The sequence below is a fragment of the Emys orbicularis genome, chromosome 14, assembly GCF_028017835.1.
Source record: "Emys orbicularis isolate rEmyOrb1 chromosome 14, rEmyOrb1.hap1, whole genome shotgun sequence".
Classification (NCBI taxonomy): Eukaryota; Metazoa; Chordata; order Testudines; family Emydidae; genus Emys; species Emys orbicularis.
In genome coordinates this window covers 36033384-36051006 of record NC_088696.1, presented here as the reverse complement: position 1 = coordinate 36051006, position 17623 = coordinate 36033384, and the positions used below count along the sequence as shown (strand labels likewise).

The 17623-nt window shown below is 44.9% G+C and overlaps 1 protein-coding gene across 2 annotated transcripts in view; it reads left to right on the top strand.

Moving 5' to 3' along the window:
• AMFR (autocrine motility factor receptor) overlaps window positions 1-10442 on the top strand; it is a 40832-nt gene extending 30390 nt beyond the window's left edge. For both annotated transcript variants that reach the window (XM_065416469.1, XM_065416468.1), the window contains exons 13-14: window positions 6666-6850; window positions 8460-10442. In XM_065416469.1, coding sequence (XP_065272541.1) covers window positions 6666-6850; window positions 8460-8607 — 333 coding nt within the window. In that variant the 3' untranslated portion in view covers window positions 8608-10442. The remainder of the gene's footprint in view (window positions 1-6665; window positions 6851-8459) is intronic.
• The last annotated feature ends 7181 nt before the right edge of the window (window positions 10443-17623 follow it).

Sequence of the window (17623 nt, the reverse complement as noted above, 5' to 3'; positions counted from 1 at the left end):
AAGGGAGATTTGGATTTCTAACCATAAGGATAGTTAAGCACTGGAATAGTTTGCCAAGGGAGGTTGTGACTCCCTGTCCTTGGAGATTTTTAAGAACAGGTTAGACAAACACCTGTCAGGGATGGTCTAGGTTTACTTAATCCTGCCTCAGCACAAGGGACTGGTCTAGATAACCTCTTGAGGCAACATTTCTATGATTGTATTATATTTCCATGGACAGCTACACAGGATGGCAGATTGCTGACTGGTTATTAGTCCGGGTGTCCAGTTCCATGTTAATTCTTTCATGGCTCAGAGTGGTAGGCCCAGAGAGAATAGCCATGTCTTGCAGGGATTTCTTGATTATGTTCATCCCCTTTTAGCTGTGGTTTCTTGCTTGATGGGGTAACGTGTACATTATGGGTGCAGTCCCTTCTCTCTCTACATCTTGCCAGAAGCACACATTACCATATCTGTGTATCCGTAAAGACATAGAAATGCTTGTGGCTCTTACGAGGTTCATGTTGTGTTTAAAAAGCTGCTTTAGTGCAGAGGGAATGTAATATGCCAACTCACATACCCAGCGGTATCCTAGGGGTGGGACTCAGACCTCCAACAAGTATTTAAATTTAAAGACAAACCCTGTGGCACAGAGCACCATGGGGAAACGCCCAACGAGACACAGCAGCCTGTTCATCTGCCTCCTCCCTGATGCTATTGGGTGACAGCTTTAGAGTGATTTCTGCAAACTCTCTAGCTCTGATGGTGCTACCCTCTGCCTGGGCCTTCCTTCTTTCATCCCATACATCACACACCCTTCTCTTCCTTATCCAAATACTGCCTGTGTAACCTCTCTGACAATGGCTCGCCTTCCCTCACCAGCCCTCAGAATTTCCATTTATTGGATATCCTGTTTTTTAAGGGCACTAAAATACACTTGAAAACAAGCAACCTCCTGACTTAGGGAAGTGTAAGCCTTCCTCTCCCCGTGCGGTACATCGTAATTTGCTTTGCATAAGGTCCTTTAGGCAGGGGGGATGTTGCTTTTAAAAATCTTGGCTTAGTGATTTTGGGTGCCCAACTTGAAATACTTCAAAGGAGATTTTCAGAAAATGCCGAGCACCTGCCCTCTGTAAATCAGATCCTTTCAGGTGCCTCAAGCTGTGCACCCAAAATCGCTCGCTCCCCCTGAAAATCTGGCCAGGCCTTTATCCTCTCTGTAAGGCGACATGCTTGCTTCATTTGTGGGATCATATCAAAATGGAAAGTGAGATCAGCAGTGCAAACAATGGTCCTCTCCCTTTCTCTCTCCTTCCTCACCATTGTGTAGTTTTTCCCTCTTGGGTTTTTCTCCACTCTTGGCCCAACAAAAAAGTGTTGAAGTGTCTCATGTCTCCCTGACTCTAGTCAGCTCCTTCAGGCTTATACTTCCAGTCACATTAAAATCCATTGACCTAGTTTAAGAAAATTAATGCAGTCTCCAAAGGTAGGTGTCCTCTCTAAAGAGATTGTCATAGATCTTTAGGAACTGACTTAATAGTGAGATTTCAGGGTAAAGCTGAAAACCCTCTGATGGCACAGTTGACATGCCTTGAGAAGTGAATGCACTGGTAATGTTTAGATCCTGTGGTGATGAGTGCTACAGAGAACCCTGGCAGGCATCACAAATTCTCCTAGTGCAATTAACAATTTTTTCCTCTTGAAATCTGTAAGAGGAATTGATTCTGAAGTGTGGAAGTGGTTTAATTTGGGTGCTGGTCTGATCTTTTGGCTTGTCATAACCTTTATTATTGTGTTTTGGGATGTTGCGCTCTCATATGCTACAATGGCTGAGATTTTAGTTAGGTTACCAGCTTCCTACAAGAACAGTTGTCGGTCCCCAGCTCGAAGAACAGACTTTTGATGTTGATGGTCTTGCCTGTCTCAGCTTTCATTTTTTGAGTAACAGGGAGAAGGTTTTGGCACGGTATTCTTCTACCCTCGGTTACTTTCATTTTCCCTCCCCTTTTTTAAGTCTTGCTTTAGTCTTCAGTATGGCATAGATTCTAAGTCTCACTGGCTGATGACTTCCTAGCCATGGGTAAAGGTCAAAAAGGCGGGAGGCGGGGGTCCATACTGATTTTTCTAGGTCTGCTCTCATCTTTTGAGACTGTTGGCTGTGGGTTTGTGGTGACTCTCCTGTGGACCCTGGTTGAGGTGGATGAGATCATTCTAGGGGGCTTCCATTCTTTCATCTTGGAGATCCAAGAAAGTGAGGTTGCTCACTTGTTCCAAGGCTTTCTGAGGGGACCACGGAGTTCTGTTACACATCGAGGTGGAGGAGTGATGTATGCAAGGACCGCTAATGATATAAACCCCTCCATACTGTTAAATGGCCCAAGAAGGTCATGTCTTGGTTTTCATAAAGAGGGTATTTAAGGTTGCTGCAGTAGCAGCATCATTATGTGATCTAGCTGTTGACGTTTCATGTTTGATAGGCCTCTGTTGACATCAGATTGGTTGATGCATTGCTGCTTATGCTCCGAAGGTATTGGTATCAACAAGAAGGGTGCACTGATTTGTCCCCTGTGGTTTAAAAATGACTTGTTTTGCTCACCAGCTGTTGAAATCTATGCGTTCCACAGTTTACAGCTTACATGTCCAAACTGGAGATTTATACTGTCAGCAGGCTACCATCAGCACAACTGGATGTTGAAATAGATGCAGTTGATGATTTGGAGTCATAGCAGCTAGGCTGTAGAAACTGCCATGAACAATGTATTACCTCTCTGATGCATTTCAGTTGTCAGGGCAGTCTGCCTGGATGGCAAATGATACCAAAGCTCTTAGGCTGTTGGCTCAGGTAATGCATTTCTTGAAGTTACCATGGTTAGCACTAGCTAGTAACTTCCTTTTTTATGCTGACCTGATATGATAGGACATGATCAGTATAGGCTGATTACTTCACTTAAAGCAGTTTAGCTGTGTCATTGTTCATCAACTCAGTTATCACGTGAGCTTTGGTAGGCCATCTGTCAAGGGGGGTGAAGTACTGAATGCTTTGTTAGCAGTGACAGTCGAGGCAGGTTCCTTGACTACTTTGCTCAGTTGCAAAAGCTGGAAAACTCTCCCAAATGCATGAGAATTCAAACCACAGCCTCTGCAGAAATCCTGCAAGTCGTGCTGTGGACAACCCAGTCCTAAGCTTACGGAGCTTTATGTACCCTCTGCAGTCCTGTTCACAGCTGCTTCATCAGAATGGTGATTCTAAACTTTACTGTTGTGCCAGCATGCAAGAATGGGCTCACTAGAGGATCCTGCTTTCAGAGAGCTCTTATTACAAGCAACTAATTTTTTATGTCTCCAAGACTGTCATCAAATACGGTACAACAACTTTGTGCAGTGCCCTCAAATTACAGTGGGAAGCAGTGGAGTCCTTCATGCCACGTTTTGAGATGAAGGTTGGATTCCGGAATGTGTGGTGCTCAGTAGCTCTCGTCACAGTCGTATCTAAGTGCTTCCCATGTAAATTAAATCTCCAGGCTGAGACCCTAGCAGACTTCATGGAGATTTCTGTTCTTCTTCCCTCTCTGAGCAAGGAGACTCTTTGGAGAATACATTCCATCATCATACTGGAACTGCTGTGTCAGAGGAGTACCTGGAAAGTGGTCAGCCTCTATATTAATCTGATCTCCGGAAGCTCATTCCACAACTGTCACCTCATAGAGCGCTTTATCTCCAGCTCTCATGCCCTTACTCCTGGACTTCGTAATCGGAGTCTTTCCAGAAGTGTCTTGGCAGGGTTGTAGATGAAGATGTAGTTGCTGGTGTACCTGGGTCCTTTTGCATTAGAGACTTTGAAGATTGGGGCCAATATATGCCACCATCACTAAGGGTATGTCCAGACTACCCACCGGATCAGCGGATAGCGATCAATCTATCGGGGATCGATAGATCGCGTCTCGTCTAGACGCGATCTATCGATCCCCGAACGCGCTCCCGTCGACTCCGGAACTCCACCAGGGCGAGAGGCGGAAGCGGAGTCGACGGGGGAGCCGCGGCCATTGATCCCGCGCCGTGAGGACCCAAGGTAAGTCGATATAAGATACGTCGACTTCAGCTACGCTGTTCCCGTCTATCTTAGATCGACCCCCCCCAGTGTAGACCAGCCCTTAACATAACAAACTCTGCAAGGTATTGCAAGTAAAAGAATTACTCAGTCAACCTATTGTTAGCTTTGAATTTAGTTTAAGTTGTCCCAACCTTTTCTTCTTGTATTGCTCATTATTAAAAGCATTTTGGTGGTAAGAAAAATTCTGGGGTTGAATTTATTGTATCTTAAGGCTCGGTCCTGCAAGGTGTGGTGAATGCTTCCTTCAAGGAGCTGTGGCTGCTTAGCTTAAATCATTGAGAGTGGAGAGTGTTAAACAATTTGCAGAATTAGGGTCCCTGTGATGATTTTCCTGTTTATCTGGAATAGTTCTTTCTGGGGGAAAACAGAAATAGTTCTGTCTGGAGAGATAGTGTAACCACTGGATTGGACTCAGGAGAGTGTGTTCTATTCCCAGCTCTGTTGGGTGACATTGGATAAGTCAGTTCACCGCTCTGTGCCTCAGTTTCTCCATCTGTAAAATGGGGGATAATGACACTAAACTATGAAAAGCACTATGTAAGAGCTAAGTGGTGCTGTTATTATAGACGCGTAGACTTTAAGGCCAGAAGGAACCATCACGATCATCTAGTGATTCTAGTCTGACCTCCTGCACGTTGCAGGCCACAGATCCTCACCCACTCACTCCTGCAATAGACCCATAATCTCTGGCTGAGTTACTGAAGTCCTCACATCATGATTTTAAAGACTTAGAGTTGCAGAGAATTCACCATTTACACTAGTTTAAACCTGCAAGTGACCCATGCTGCAGAGGAAGGCGAAAACCCCCCAGGGTCTCTGCCAATCTGACCTGGGGGGAAATTCCTTCCCGACCCCAAATATGGCGACCAGTTAGACCCTGAGCATGTGGGCAAGACCCACCAGCCAGACACCCAGGAAAGAATTCTCTGTAGTGATTCAGAGCCCTCCCCATCTAGTGTCCCATCATCAGCCGTTGGAGATATTTGCTACCAACAGTCACAGATTGGCTACATGCTGTTGTAGGCAACCTCATCATACCATCCCCACCATAAACTTATCAAGCTCAGTCTTGAAGCCAGTTAGGTCTTTTGCCCCCACTGTTCCCCTTGGAATGCTGTTCCAGAACTTCAATCCTCTATGATTAGAAACCTTCATCTAATTATGATACCCCCACTCCATGGTGGAATGCAAGATTTCTCAGTTTGCAGTATTTCAGGGATTGAGATTATTGCTGATTTCAAGAAATATAGTAAAATGCCTTTATCATCAGAAGAGTGACTGTAAAAAAGAGCTTAATGTTGCTATTACTCAGTTTACAAGTCAAAATAATATTTAAATGCTATCTCCAGTTGATGTTTGATCATCTAGCTTTGTCATTTGTGCCTATATATTTCGGTGAATAATTACAATAGAATTTCTTGGCAACTTGGATGCATTAATCAAGAGTTTGATAAATGATAGCAGATACAGGTAGCTTCACTGAGGTGCATTTGCTCTTCCATGTTCAACGTACTAAGCAGATCCAGCTCACTCTGCAGTAAACAGAACATATAATGGTTTCTAACTTAGCTAGCATTGTAAATTTACACAGTCCTTTACAACAGGTTGTGTGTATAATATGCTAAATAGAATGCCAAGACTGAAATTCCTGCCCTGAGGAGCTTACAAGTTAAAGGCACACACGGTACAATTCAGGTAACAGAGTAGAGGGAAGATCTGATTCTGAAGATACGCAGGAAATAGAGATGCAACAACAAACTACTAGTGGTAGATGGGCTAGAGTTCCTTTTATAACCTTTATCACACTCTTGTTGGTCAGTTACAAAACAGGGGCCTGATTCTGCAGATTTTCTCCTGGAAAACTGTTGAAGTCAGTGGCAGTTTGTGTGTATATGGTCTATAGGCTCTAAGAATTCTAAATCTAAAGGCATGAGACTGAGACCCAAGGAACTGGTGAATGCTAGTACTCATGAAATCGTGTTTTAGCAAGAGTGAATTGCCGTTGGGGGTGGTCTACAAACAATGTATGAAGTACATTGCTGTGCCCTATCTAGAGATTTTCTGTGAACTCTCTTTGCCTTTGAATTTTTTGCTTCTGTGCTGTAAAGTGGGTCAGACAAGACCCTTCATTACAGCACCTTTTTGTGTTTGGCTTTTTAATCATCTGTAAAAAGCTGTGATTTGAGGGTTGGTTGTTTTGTTTATTTTTAAATAGGGCAAGAGGTGCCACATTTTTGCGTTTGGAAATTAAACCAATCTCATAGCTAGTCTGTTATCTGAATCCACAACCAAAATAATGATCTGACAGCTTAGAGGTGCTGCAGCTTTATAGAATTCTGACGCTTTTTAAATATGTTTTGACTTGACCTGCTGCACATTCTGACTGGAATTTGTGAAGAAGCCTAAGGGAATTAGCTACCTAAATTGGGCGCCTTTTTCCCTTAAATTCCTTGAAAACCCCTGCACTTATTAATAGCGCCGAAAGGCTGTAGCTTGTTCTGATATAGAAACCCCCTGTTATCAAGTTTTACACTCTACTATAAATTCCTTCTTTGCTTTCTTATCTTTATCCTAGACGGAGAGAGTGCCATTTGAACTCAGTCCGAGACTGGAAGAGATGGTGGAGTTCAGTGAAATGGAAGCAGAGCCCAGTGAGACAGAAGATTTTGAGGCCAGAGGAAGTCGCTTCTCCAAGTCAGCTGATGAAAGGCAGCGTATGTTAGTTCAGCGGAAGGAAGACCTGCTGCAGCAAGCTCGCAAGTATGTTCAATCCCTGACACACAGTACTGTCCACTTAATGAGAGTGGTACCTTGTCAAGTGGATTTTGTCTGGACTGTAACCACTGACCCCCCCCCCCATCTTTATGTGTTTATGCAAAATACAGTGAGAGCAACAGCTGTATCTGCTGCAGCGGGATCAGGACTCTGTCTAATACAGCATCATTATCAAAAACTCAGTTGTGAAGTGATGACTTAGGCCCATTTCTCAACAAAATGTGAATATAAACTCCTAACCTAGGGCCTTATCCAGAGCCCATTGAAATCAGTGGAATGACTTCCAGTGACTTCAGTGGGCTTTGGATCAGGCCCTTTATAAAGAAGAGAACCCAGTATTGTTTACAAGTCTGCTGAGTCTAGTAAACTATCATCTTGCCTCCTAGCAGAGGCTGTGGCTGTGCCTGCATACATACATTACTATGTCTGACACCCCATGTCAAACACAGTTGTTTTCAAGTGTCGAGCAAGTTTTTGTTTCTGCTAAACACCAAGTGACATAGGTCAATTATGGTACCACTTACAAAAAACTCTACACATCGTTCAACCCCACTCCCCTCCCTTGCCCCACAAAATATAGTGACTGGTTGTAAACTGATTCTTTTGGCTGCTAATAAATGTTTGCATATTGAACTTTTTTTTTTTAATACATTCTGTTCATATTAGTGAAGCTTGATAAATTCTGATAAATGCCAGGTGAGCATCAGTTGTTGATGCCCAGTGAGACTGAGTCCCATACAACAAGATTATTATTATTATTATTATTATTTTTTAGTGTTTGGTTCATTTCTGTTGAACAAGTTTCTGTGCCAACCTTTTACAAGCAAAACATTAAAGGGCCTGCAAGAAGTGTATGCATGTTAAATACCTCCTTTTGTGTTCAAATGGGACATAGCCTGAAGACTTGTGGGTGCATTTTAAGAGTCTCTTGAGAAATTTGTTCTCAAATATACCTGTCCCCAGACACATCTTCCTTCAAATCCTAAATTTTGCTCAGCGAGGCAAATTATTTTTTATTTCCTATTTAAAACTACTAGTTCACTTCTTGTATCTTTAGATCCGTTGGATTCAAAACTGTTGCTTTTAACACTAATTTTAAAATGCAGCAGGATGTCATCTCTGGAAGCTGCTTTCTTGTATATTTTTGATAATCTAACACTTTACATCTTTAGAGCACCTTCCATCCAAAGCTCTCCTAGAACTCTCAAATGTTAGTGAACTAATCCTTGTGAGATAGGTACTACCACCATTTTACAGAAGGGGACATGGAGAGACAGAGAGGTTAAGTCACTTGCCCCAAGCCACACAGTGAATTGGTGTGAGAAACTGGAATAGAACCTGGATCGTTAGACTCCCAGTTCCGTGCTTTAACCATAAAGTTAACTATATAAAGTGCGTGGTAGATGATATAGTCCTCTTTCTGGTCAGCATAGCAAGAGTCTGAGTTTATGCTGCTTGTGGATCTGCAGATGAGGTATTTTTCCACTTTCCCTAACCCGCCCTTGCTTTTCTGAATGGTAAACCCTGAACGGCCCCTTTTCAGAGCCAAAAGAAGCCAGTCTATTTTCACCATCTTCTCCCTTTATCCTTGTAGGCGTTATTTAAACAAAAGCTCCGATGAGGACTCCATCTCCGAGAGCCCCTTCCTGTCTGAGGGTGCTGCCTCTGACCCCGTCACCGTGCGCCGCAGAATGTTAGCCGCTGCTGCCGAACGGAGACTGCAGCTGCAACAGACCTCTTAGCGCACTCTGCTGCTGCCACCACCGCCGCCTCATGAGCAATGTTTAAATAAATAAATAAACCCTGCACTCTTCATACCAGCAGGAAGTCTCTCTTCCAAGCTCAGCTAGCTGTGCTGATGAGTGAGCTGGCTGCCTCTCTGCTGTATAAAGCATGTGGTCTAATAGTGTTTGGACAGCTGACAGATTAACCTTTCGTTTGGTAATATTTTCTATGTGACACTTCTCCCCTTCACAAACAAATGCAGTTTTTAAAGCTTGGGCGTGATTTCTGCTGCTAGCATAAGGTGCAGGCCCGTGGCAGAGGCAAGGGAAAGGCTGCAGCCTAGATTAACAGCTATATGCATAGGTCACTGAAGGTGCTTGCGTGTTTAGCTTGAGATCATCCAAGGGGAGTATTAGAAGAAAGAATTGAAGTGTTGAGATGCACAGTGAACCCCATCTTAAGTCAGCAGGCAGCCACGGCCAAGTTACTGTACATATCAAGAATGAGTTAAAAATGTTACATAGGCCTGCTCGGACCTCGATAAATGCTGGAATGTGGGAGCAAGCAGGCCAGCGTGCTGCTGGGAAGCGAATTCTTAGAGTGGATGGTCAGAGCTGTCTAGCTACGAAACTGAAAAGTAAAGCATGCGTTGTACAGTGGGGTGCTAGTTCATGTTGGTCTCAGTAAAACAATTTCTTTGACCCTTTCTGAGCTCCTCCTCGCTTCCCATTTCTAGCTCTGCTCACTCCCTGGAGTTTTTATTTTTCTATGCATTTCATTGCCAGCGGCAGATGGGTGGCTGAGAAGAATAAAGCTAAAAAGGGGTCACAAGGCAAATAGATTAGACGTTTGAAATCAGTGTTACAATATGTTGGTGGAATGTAGTTGAAACCTACAAGTTTGGTCTCTCGAGTGACATACAAAGAAGGGTCCATACACGGATGGATCAGACTTTATTGAAGAGATGAGTGATAGCTACAGTATCTTGCTTTTTATTTTTTTAACCCTGCATTGTGTAGTAATATACCCATTAGTTTAATCGAATGTACAGACACAAGAAGAATCAAGGCTGCTGGACTTCAGGTTAGCTGTGAACAAATCCCCCAACTTTTCTCAAAAAATTTAAAGACCTTTTGACTTTAGACACATTTGAAACCTACAATCCTAGGTTATATAGCTCAGTTTTACATGGCAGTGGCTTAATTTTAAATGTTTTGAGGAGTGTCTTCTAGTATCACTGTCCTTTGGAAGGAGCCCAGTATTATCTAGAATTATTGGTAATTTTTTTTTTACTGCCGGTTTTTAGGACATTTAAGTGAATTTAATGAAAGGATGAATCGCAGAAATGTTTTGGTGAAGATAATTTATTTTGATAAATCTCTTTGGAATGCCTTACCTTGCAATGCTGTTAGTAAACTTTAAAATATTTGTGTGTAAGAGAGATTTGGTTTTGCTCAGAGCACAGCTGTTTGTTTTATTGTTTAAAAAAAATTAAAAAAAAAACCCACCCTTCTTGATCAGTGTTGGAAATTGTCCTGAAGTTTCTTTAATGCAACTTTCCTTATTCCCAGTGCATCGCTGTTATACAGGTAGCCCGGTTTAGGTCTTGTGTAGCAGTTAAAGTAAGGTCACCTCCATTGCTAAAAGGAGAGGGAACATATTTGCTCAACTCCAGGCTTTTGGAGAATTTCTCATGATTTCAGCTGTGCAGAAGCTGTTGGTGCTAGAACCCATGAGTGCTACAAACGTGAAAGTGATGGAGGAGGATTAGAGTGTTGTCCAGGGAGGCTGCATAGAATGCAGCTTTTGAACCTCATGTTAGTCTGAGCTCAATTAAAGGATATTTTGAGTTTTAAGATTTGATGTGTCTTCTCTCAAATGGCAGAGATTCCCAGGTTCAAATGGTGACACAAGTCAGGTGCAAGGAAAATCTCAGGCTCTTCAGTCTTCCATTGCAAGCTGATATGAGAGGAAGAGTTCGTTCTATCTGCCTTTGGGGAGCTGGAGTTCCTTGTAACCAGGCAGAAGGGTTTCCTATATCTGCTGTGGGTCTGCAGAGACATCGTCATCTGATTTATTGCCTGTCTCCATTCCTCTACCTCACAGGAAAAGGACAGCCAATCAGAACTCCTGCATGCGCTGAGGGCCAGGCTCCTTACCCCGCTATATACTAAGGCCTGGGAGCACTACTGCAGAGTCCATCCCTTATTTCTTAGTCAACTGGGAAGCCGCTGCTCTCTGACAGCATCAGCCTGTCAATTGCTTAGTACAGTTTGCCTGCTAGGGACAATTGTTATGATATATAATGTACAAAATTCTTCTTGTAATTTACCTCTGTGGAACTCATCCTATACACGATCCTCGCACATTCACACTGGCATGAAAAGGTAAACAGGTGGTGCCAATAAATTGTACTTGAACAAGACCATCTCTCAGCCTGCCGAGGCCCCAGTGTGGGACACTGAGTGACCTGAAATGAGGGGGGGATGCAAATTAGTCAAACGGGGAAGCTAAAATGGTGTGGGGCTCCTTCCTCTAATGTAAATAACTTCTAATCACAATGTCATAATTCTTTGTGAGGTAAATAATTTTCAACAACTGAGGGGATACCCCAATGAGTAGCCGCCCCTCAAAACGAGGGACATTTGAGGTATGAACAAAACCCGGGGGCTGTTTCTCCCTCTTGGTGCTTTCATCTCGACCCCTTTCTGTTCACCAGGGATGGTGCTTCCTTTATCCCACTGTCCAAAAGTGCCGCTCTCCCAGCCATCCCCTGGGTGGCAGCCTCACATTGGAGCACTGCTTCCAAGTGACCTACTTCAGCAGTAATTGGCTTGTTCATGCCTGGAGGAGGAAGACGCAGCGTTGCCTCTTTTACTGTGGTTCTCTTTCCCTTGAATGGAGTCCATCCAAGGAGAAGCCCTTGTGCTGGCCAACTCTGCCATGGCCAGGAAGAACTACTATGTGTGTTCTCCTGAAATCTACTGTAAACACCAAGCATCTTGGAGAAATAACAGAACCTTCTGAACAAGACTTGCTGCAGTGGGAAAGAACTTCCTTTGCTGACGACTGTTCTCTTTTTCAGCTATGCCCATGTTAGGGCCAGTGTAAAGTTAAGGTCCTGGCTGTTTATATATCCTGCTCTACAGCTACTTCATCAAACTCATTGGCAGCAGGGTGGGCCCAGCTGGCTTGGAATCTGTGCTTGGCAAATGTTCCTGCTGGGTCAGGGGGGCACCAGCCATGGGCAGAGAGTGCCAGCCTCATACCCCTGCTTCTACCAATTGCTGGTGAGAAGCTAGCAGGAGAGTATACGGAGCTGCCAAAGGAGAGCCCCGAGTGGGCAGCAGTGTGCTCCCTTGCTGCAGGCCAGAAGATTTTGTTGCCATTGCATGCAAGCCCTGCGCTGTGTAGTGGTTACTTGCCTTGGCATGACCCAGGGGGAGCATTGTACAGTCCAAAGCAGTGGGACTAGCAATCCCAACAGTTCCCATACTGTTTTTCCTGACTAATGCAGCAATTTAACACTGATCAATAATCCTCTGCTACAGGGTGTATGGGAGGCTGTACCTGATACCTCCGTAAGATCTCATGGGGAGATCTCAGCGTGCTCTGCCTGGGAGGCTGTTAGCCCCGTCTCAGGCAGAGGAACAGCCTGTGGTTAGTTTCGATGGTGTTCTATAGCTGATGTGTCTTTCTTCCACTACTTGGCATTAGTATGCCTGGCTGCAGAGCTGGGTATAGTAGATTAATAAAAGTTGTGGGATATTTAGAATCAGATACGAGGGAGCCAAGTCATATCCCTTTTTCTAGCCCCTCCCTGGGCGGAGTTCAGGGTCATTCCCTTACCCTACATTTACAAGTGGCTTGTCCAGCCTTGTTCTAGATGCGTCAACCAATGGGGCTCTTCCACCACATCCCTTGGAATTGCACAGCCTCGTGGATCTCCCTGGCAAGAAGCTTTCCCATGATGCCATCAGTAATTGCCCTGTAGGCTGGTGAACAGATTCAGCACAAAAACCCCCAGCGTCCGGCAGTCACGCTCCCTGCCCAAGGGAAACTCTTGCAGTCGCAGGACTGGCTCACACAACACCGAGAAACATTTTCCATCCTGTTTCTAGCTTAGTTCCTAAACCAGATCTGCAGGGCTGGGTTCAGAGTGGAGCATATGCTCCAGGAACAGCAGGTGACCTGTGTGTGCCACAGTGGTTAACTCCTCATTTGCTAGGCACAGAGTAGTGCCTCTGTATTCTGCATGCCTCTCTCCTAACCCAGTAGGTTTCCAATAAACCCAGCTAGTATTAACTCTCCCTCTATACCTTTGAGGCCCCATCACCAAGACAGAGAACACCAACGGCAACATAGTCCAGGGAAGCTGACTGTGGACTTTACTCCCTTGGCTGCTACCCCCTGAGTCTCAATAATGGCCCAGTTTCCTTGCAGAGCCCAAAGTTCGGTAGTGCAGCCATGCGCTGCTCTAACGTCAGTCGAGTGCAGGAGCTCCTTCCCTTGAGGGGAGAATGAGAAGGAGATTCTGCAAAGTGGCTCTTGCTAAATCTAGAGAGGCTCTTTATAAGGAAAAGAGAATCCAAGGGGAAAAGGTCCGTCTCTGTCCCCTGGTCTGAACCCAAATCCCCCAAGATAGTTTCTCCGCCTGTTTAGATTCGGTAAGAATGCTGGGACTTCCCGCCAGACTTCTTCCTGGAGCAGCTTTTTAATGGCCAAGTCGCAAAGCCCGTGGAAATGCTGACACTTCATTAGCTATTGCCACAGTACAGATGTGCCTCTGCAATTGCTGTCATTTAATCACAGGGCTGTTCTTGGCCAATGAGCAGAGACCCATCCAGCTTCACAGCTTGCTGCAGCCCGAGTTGCTGAGTCAGAGGTAGTGATAGGAAACAGACACGTGGAATAAAAGCCCCATTGGGCCCTGACAAGCCCTGTGTTGCCATGGCAGTAAAACTGAAGTGGAGGCTGAGTGTGAATCGGCTCCTCCCAGCAAAAGTCGTCCCTCTCTCATCTCCAGTACCCCTCAACACCCCTATGCTACCTCCCAAGGCAGCCTTGCAGCTGAGAGACCGTGGACTTTGGTGGATGGGAAACCTGCGTGATGTGCCCCACAAAGAAGATGCTAAGTGAGCACAGAAGGAGCAAAGGGCTTGATGCTTCCTTGGTGAGGATGCTTCATGAGCTCTCAGCAGGGAGGAGCCCTGGATCACAGAGGGACAGTAAATACCTTGGGCCTGAGTCGGGCCTGAAAGGAGATGGGCTCTTCTCAGCTTACTGGAGTTGTGTGATGGACAGATTGATAGAGGCACTGGTGGATGTATCACTTTCCCGGGGCATCTGGATTGCACTGTCCCCAGGCTGCAGATTGTCCCAGAGGCTGGAGAGCTATGGAAGTTTGCTTGGTTGAAGAAACCCCATAGAAGATCATGGATTTGGTCCTAGTTGGTGCTAACTTTACGTCTAGCTTCATCTGTGTCAGATAATCGCAGTTGAGCCCTGTGCTTAAAGTGTAGTGAAGAAGTCAAGGAATTAATCTCTGAACTTGTTTTAGAACTAGAGAGAGCGGCCCAATTCTGCTCTTGGTTCCAGTGGTGTAAATCTAGACTGATTTCAACGGAGGGTGTTTGGCACATCAATTTTTGTTTTTGTTTTTGTTTTTTGTAATACATTTCTCCAGCTAATGAATGTTTGGGCAGCACTTTGAAGCTGGAGACCAATTCTGCCCTCTTATGGTGCAGATCCTTTTGCTGGAGATGCTCCTGTGCAAGTGACAGCAGGATAAGGACAGTCGAGTTCTATAAATGAAAATATAATGGCATAATATGTTTCTCTTTCTTCCCTGTCTCATTTCCTTCTCACAGAGGGATATGATCTGGCAGAGTTTATTTTTTTTCAGGCATTTTCTTTTACACCACCTGTAACAGTGTAACTGGACTCTGAGTCGGGAGTCCTGTACTCTATTTCTGGCTCTGCCACTGGTCTGCTGGGCAACTCACTTCACCTATCTGTGCCTCGGTTTCCCCACACATCCTTTAGATTGTAAACTCTGCAGGGCGCAGGAATTGTCTTACTCTGTGTATATCTAATAATCCAGCACCTCTGCCCAGCTCTACTGCTGTGCTTTATCACTCTAGGTCCCTTTCCTCTCTCAAACACAGCTCCTTTCCATCTTGTTGTCTGGCCAGACTCTGGACATCTTGATTCTTTCCTTGACTTTGGGCTCCCTCATTAGTCTCAATTACCCAACCACTGCGGGATACACAAGATTCACGAAGCAACTGCATGTTTGAATTGGGGATGTCCCATTACTTGCACTGAAAGAGGCCCTGCCTGCAATGATGTCACATGCCACCCCTGCATGTCCTTCATAGGATGTGAGTGGCCAGAAAAATGTTGGTGCAGAGAGGGTTAAGTTTGTGTCAGCCCCCTCCCCCCCCTCCATGGCTATTCCTATCACTGTGTGTGATCAGAATAACCCTACAGAACATTGCATTCCCACACCCAACCTTGCTGGTTAACGTATCCAGTTACTGCACATGCTCAGAAATGCTCCAGAATATCAGTTTGTTGAGCTGAAATGTGCAACAGTGACATGAAGCTATCAGCTTTCCTTAGAGGACAATAGCCACTTGTCATCATTTCAAAAGGGATTGCTATGATCTGCATTCCTGCAGTGGCTAAGGATGCCAAATGAGATCGAAGCCCCATCCTGCTGTGGTTACTGAGAATAAGATCCAGTCCCTGCTGCAAAAAGCTTACAATCTAAACACATAAAGGAAGAATTATTATTTCCAGGTACAACCACAGCGAGAGTAAGTGACTTGCCCAAGGTCTTACGGGAAGTCTGTGGCAGAGTTAGGATTTGAACCCTCATTTTCCGAGTCTCTGGCAAGTGCCTTAACCACAAAACCATTCTTTAGTGTCTCAGTCAGCAATCCTCCTCCTTAATCATTATCATCTTCTAAGGCTGAACAGCAATGCCAAGAACTATGATCAGGCTTTATCCAGTAACCATTATAATAAAAATAATAATAATAATTAATGGAGATATCCCATCTCCTAGAACTGGAAGGGACCTTGAAAGGTCATCAAGTCCAGCCCCCTGCCTTGACTAGCAGGACCAAGTACTGATTTTTGCCCCAGATCCCTAAGTGGCCCCCTCAAGGATTGAACTCACAACCCTGGGTTTAGCAGGCCAAGGCTCAAACCACTGAGCTATCCCTCCCCCACCATAACCATTCAGGAGTTATGGTGCAAGTAATAAATAAATAATGACAATAGCGTTGTGATACCTAGTGGTGGTTCTCCAATGAACCTGACAGTGAGTTTGGAAGGGAGAAGGGGGGAAGACGTGCAAAGGTAGAGTCAGGCATGAAGTGGGAATTTTAACAGAAGGAAATAAGCCTAGGTCTTTGGAGCTCAAGTCCATTGTCAGGAAGTTTGCCTGTAGCAGGGAAAGATGCTTAGAGAGTTTAATCTTTGGCACTTGAACACTGGGTCTGAAGCATGAGACACTCATCCCTCTTCTGTCATTGGATATGTCTTCCTGTGGATTTGATTTGAGACTTGAATTTTGGTCTACAATATGGCCAGTGATACGGTACCTTAACTTTCCTAGTCTTTGGAAATACACATAGGTAGATTCTCTTTGACGCTTTTTGAGCTGCTCTGGCAGTGCAAAGGGGCTGGACCTGGATAGCTGAGAATTCCCTCAGTGTGTGCTTCCCCGCGCAGTCAGGCCCCAGTATAGAGGCATGGCTTGAGCATGGTGCACACTGGCAATCCAGCGTAGACACCACTCTCCGGTACAATCAGACTTTGGTTGATTTGTCTTCTCCCGTTGGCGTAGTTAATCCACCTGCACAAGAGGCAGTAGCCCTCCTGTCAACATAGCGCTGTCTACGCCAGTGGTTAGGTTGGTATAATTGTGTTGCTCAGGGGTGTGGATTTTCACACCCCTGAGTGATACCGATGTAAGTTTATGATGTAGCCCTGGCCCTACTCCCAGTTTCCAGATACTTCTAGAGTCCCATCACTGCTGCTACTCACACAAGGCCTTCCTACTTCTGCTTGCACCAGGTTCGAGAGCAATGTTTCTCAACCACTAGGTCACCACCACCGGGGCGGGGGCGTCTCATGAAATCCAAAATGGCGGCGGAAGGTGCCAGGCATTGAAAATTTTATTACAATCTAAAGCAAATCTCGCTTCCTGCACACCCTTACCCTTCCAGGTCAAATATTCTCTGCCAGCCTCTTGAAACACAAACAAATGATATTGGCTTAGTGTTGCTATCAGGGATAGATTTTTTTTTTTTTTTTACTCCTACTTTTCCAGTAAATGTAAGGGGGTTGTGAACATTTTTTACTTCAAAAAAGGGGTCACCTACCTGAAAAGTTTGAGAAATTCTGGCCTAGAGTAAGACAGCTGTCTGAGGCCATGTCTACACTACGGGGACTATAGCAGCCTGGCGATGGTGCTGTTGCTCTGCCGGCATAGTGTAGACAGACTACAGCACCAGAAAGAGTTTTCCCATTGCTGTAGGAATTCCGTCTCCCCAGGTGACAGTAGGTAGCTAGAAGCATTCTGCTGTCAACCTAGCTGTGTTTACACTGGGGTTAGGTTGGCATAGCGACACTCCTGAACAACATAGCGATGCTGACCTAAATTTTAAGAATAGATGAGGCCTGAGTGTTTTGAGATTCTCCAGTGTGTTCAGACAGCTGTGTATCAGAGTATAGATACACTGGGCTGCTTATTTCTGTTTGGAGCAAGTTTTGCCTTACCAGAATGGTCACGTCCGTGGTTTCAGCCTGTGTACAAATGTGCTGTGTATGCTTTTACTTCAGGAGATCCTTTCTGGATGTTCTTCAGACATAAAGACTTGTACAAGTTGAAGAGTATTCCTTGTTCCATGTGGCGGGGTTTTATTCCCCGTTAGGATGGAAACATATTGTTAGATTTTGGATCTCGCTTTGGAGCTTTCAGGAACATCTTCACAAGGACCATTTTTTTCACTCTATTAG